General features: G+C 50.7%; 1 protein-coding gene across 1 annotated transcript in view; it reads left to right on the top strand.

Annotated features, from left to right (window-relative positions):
• Paqr5 (progestin and adipoQ receptor family member 5) overlaps positions 1-3792 on the top strand; it is a 70416-nt gene that overhangs the window by 64377 nt on the left and 2247 nt on the right. Inside the window, exon 8 of the mRNA XM_021207800.2 lies at positions 1364-1551. Coding sequence (XP_021063459.1) covers positions 1364-1551 — 188 coding nt within the window. The remainder of the gene's footprint in view (positions 1-1363; positions 1552-3792) is intronic.

The raw sequence follows: 3792 nt of genomic DNA, 5'->3' as shown, positions 1-3792 counted from the left end.
GAGAGAGAGAGAGAGAGAGAGAGAGAGAGAGAGAGAGAGAGAGAGAGAGAGAGAGAATGAGGCAGAGAGGACCAGGGAGGGGAACTGAGGTGAGATAACAATCACAAATGGGAAAAGACCCTCACTTGCAGGTCATGTGGGCCTGGGTTCAAATCCTAGTCTCCATGGTTACTTGTTGTGGGATTTAGGTAGTACACATAACCTTTCTGAGTCTAGGTTTCCCCGTCTGTTAGGAGGCTAGCATCTGCTTCTGCATAGGAAGTAATGAAGATTCCTGGACATAATACATCTTACAGGTCCAGCATTACCTTGTGAGTGGGCTTCTCCCAGAGGCAGTGGGAGTTTGCCTGCTACCTGTGGGAAGCAGCAAGTGTTTGCTCTGTAATTCCCTTGAGTGGGTCTACAGGAGACTTGGGGATGGGCGCACAGCTCATTGCTCTCAGTCCTTGGAATTTGTGCAGACACTCATAGGGCTGTTGACCATTGTCAGTTACGTGCAGAGTTCATGCCCTGTGATGCTGTCTAGTGGCTGTGTGGGACAGCAGGGCAGAGGGGCAGGGGGTGGCAGCAGTAACAGTAGAATTATGCTGCCTCCATTCCAACCCTCGCCTCACTGCTTATCGGTGGCTCGAAAGTCAACTCAGGCTCAGTCGAGTCTGCCTTACTACTGAAGCTCAGATAGGGCGAGGCAGGCAGATGGCTAGCCTGGCGCCTGGTTCCTCGTAGCAGGCGAAACTACTTTTTGTTATTTATAAAAATGACACAAAAATTCTGCTTAACCTTGAAGCAACTAGAATAGTCATACATAGAGGGGTGGTGAATGCTGGATATGGAGCCTCAGGTCTTCTGTGTGCTGGGCAAGGCTCAATCACAGAGCTCTGTCGCCTACCAACCATGTATTGATTGGTTGGTTTTGAGACAGGATGTCACTAAATTGCTCAAGCTGCCTTTCAACTAGCTCCATAGCCTACACAGGCCTTGAACTTCCAACATGAGTGAGTTCAAGACTGAGACCAGATAGTGAGCCTTTTTGATGATGTAGAAAGGCGGCCAAGATTTTTTTTCTTTTTAAAGTTTTTTTCTGTCACATTTGTAGTATCTGACCTGCTGGCTGTGGCCATTATGCCAGGTTGCCTTCTAAGCCTTGAAGCCTCCTTATGAGCGTCAGTCCTGTATTGTAGCTGGGCATCTGGGGTCAGATGCAAATAGGACACTCTACAATGCCTGCATTTAATCCCCCAGAAAGAGCAGCAGTGTCTAGTAGGGTTTTTCTCTCCCCCACCCCCACCCCTCCATCTCTTTCTGTCCTCTTCCTTTTCCTTTCCCCACACCCCCTCTGGAGTTCGTGCTGCTGGGCTGAGAGGACCTGGCCTTTTCTCAAGACCATCTGTTCTTTCAAACACCTGCAGCTCTTCCTGTTCCCAGGGGAGAGTTCAAGAAATGAAGCCATGTTGTACCACCAGAAGCACATGGTCATGACTCTTCTGGCCTCTTTCTTGTACTCGGCTCACCTGCCAGAGCGACTGGCTCCTGGACGCTTTGACTACATCGGTGAGTGTGGCGGGGCAGGGGTGGGGGCGACTGTCTCAGCTGGAGTGGGAACACCCTTGACGATGTGTGTGTAGCTACACAGCAAGGGGACCTGGAGAGGAGTGACCCCTGAGAGAGTCATCAGGCGTAGGCCTTGGCGAGTGACAGGTACAGTGACCTACCTTACACCTCGATTGAAGCCATCCTTTGTGTGGCTACTGCACCGCCAGGGACAGGGAGAGGGGGCACAGGGAGGCATTCCAAGGAGCAACCATCCTGTTGGCACCTAGAGTCTGACTTCCCAGTACAACATGGACATTGGGGGACAGACACAGGGAGGAAGAAGATGGGTTTGCAGGTGACACTGAAGTTACCAGGCAGCAGGCAGCTGTGCAGAGGAGAAAGTCTGTTTTAACCTCGGTGAGTGGAGGGCCTGGGGTCATGTGGAGCTGTGGGTGGGTCCCGGCTGTGTCTTTCACCAACACCAGCAGCAGAAGGGCCTGAGACTGCAACTTCCGGGTCCAACCTCAGACCTCCTGACCCAGGAACTCCAAAGCTGGAGCAAGGCCAGCACTCACAGAGGCCATGTGACACTGGACGGGAGGGCATGTGTTTGGGAGAGAGGTCAGAGCACAGAAGTTCCTCAAGCTGCAGTGTTCTCCAGCGCGGGTGGGGGAGGGGGTCTTCCCACCTGTCTCTGACACTGACTGGAAGGAACGCACCTGTGTCCCTTACTTTTCTGTTGCTGTGACCATAAACTCGAGGGTTTATTTTTGGATTATGCTTTGAGGGTACAACCCGCCAGGAAAGGGAAGGCGTGGTAGCGCAGCATGGGGCAGTGGGGCGAGTCGTGTCCACAGTCAGGGAGCGGGATCAACGCTGGTACTTGGCTCACGTTCTTCGCATTCAGTCCAGGGCCCTGGCCCATGGAATGGCCCCTCTTCCCTTTTCAGTTAAACCACAGAAACTCTCTCATAGACGTACACAGAGGTCTGTCTCCTGGGTGTTTGTAGAGGCTGTGACATTGAAAATATTATTAGCCACCAAGCACCCTTGGATGGCTTCTGTAGAGCGTGACAAGGCTTCGGTATAAGAGTTCCTTTACTAGATGTGTGAGACTCAGAAGACCAGTTGCTGTCCCCACCACCGCAAGCACCTAGGTTCTCACCAAGCCACTTTTGTCCCTGCCTGGAGCCAGCCTGTATTCTCCACCTGCTTCAGAGATGGAGCCAGATAGGCTTTGTGAGATCTGATTAGAGTCTCTTTCTCTCCTCCTTTGTCCTATCAGAAGGGACTTTAGCTAGCAAAACTCTGAGTGCTTAATTCTACAAAGCGGTCAGAGGTCAGGGACTGGAGGCCCCAGGCCTCTGCCTGCCCACTCCAGCCCCACCTTAAGGAAGCTGTAGATGAGGGCTTGGGACCCAGGTGCAGGCAGGGGTGTGGCAAATACTGGTCACTCTGGCTTCTCCACATTTTTTTTTTCCCAAGTCACTTCAATTCTGTCCTCTCAGGCCTAAAGGTACACAGCAGAAAAATGCCCTGGTGATAGGGGAGGGCGCTGCCAGGTCTGGTTAGCGATTCCCTACAGGGAGTCCTAAGACTTGGTAAGGGGAAATATTTGAAGCCACTCTTCCTGCTGTGGCCCGTTCAGATGCGCTTGGGAAGAGACAGAAAGAAAACTTGGCTGGCTTGTCTCATGCTGCTGACATCAGAGTTAGCCCTGGGAGAGCAAGGGGGGCCAACAGTTTCTTTTGGAAAATGGGGTTGATGTATAAGTTGCTTTAGAAGAGGACTTTTGCTTATTTAGTTTTCATATATTGATTTCTAAAAATCCAGTAGGGTGTTATTAGGCAGGGTTCTCTGGACCAGAATTCACACACACACACATATAACATATATGATATATATGTATATATAACATATATATAACAATCTAGTAAATCATCTATCAATATATAAATGTTACTAGATTGAGTTTAGGTAGTCCAGCAATGGCTGGCAGCAAGGCCTCACCAACAGTTCAAAACTGGGACCAGAGGCCTCACGGAGCCCTGAGAATTTGGTAGTAATCAGTCCACACTGCAGGGCTGGAGAAGCTGAAGTCTGAAGGCGGGGCAAGAGATGCTCTTGCTCAGGAAGGAAGCAGGGGGCACCACCTTCTCTCTTTCTTCCTTCCTTCCTTCCTTCCTTCCTTCCTTCCTTCCTTCCTTCCTTCCTTCCTTCCTTCTTTCTTTCTTTCTTTCTTTCTTTCTTTCTTTCTTT

The sequence above is a fragment of the Mus pahari genome, chromosome 10, assembly GCF_900095145.1.
Source record: "Mus pahari chromosome 10, PAHARI_EIJ_v1.1, whole genome shotgun sequence".
Classification (NCBI taxonomy): Eukaryota; Metazoa; Chordata; class Mammalia; order Rodentia; family Muridae; genus Mus; species Mus pahari.
This window is presented reverse-complemented; position numbering and strand designations above follow the sequence as displayed.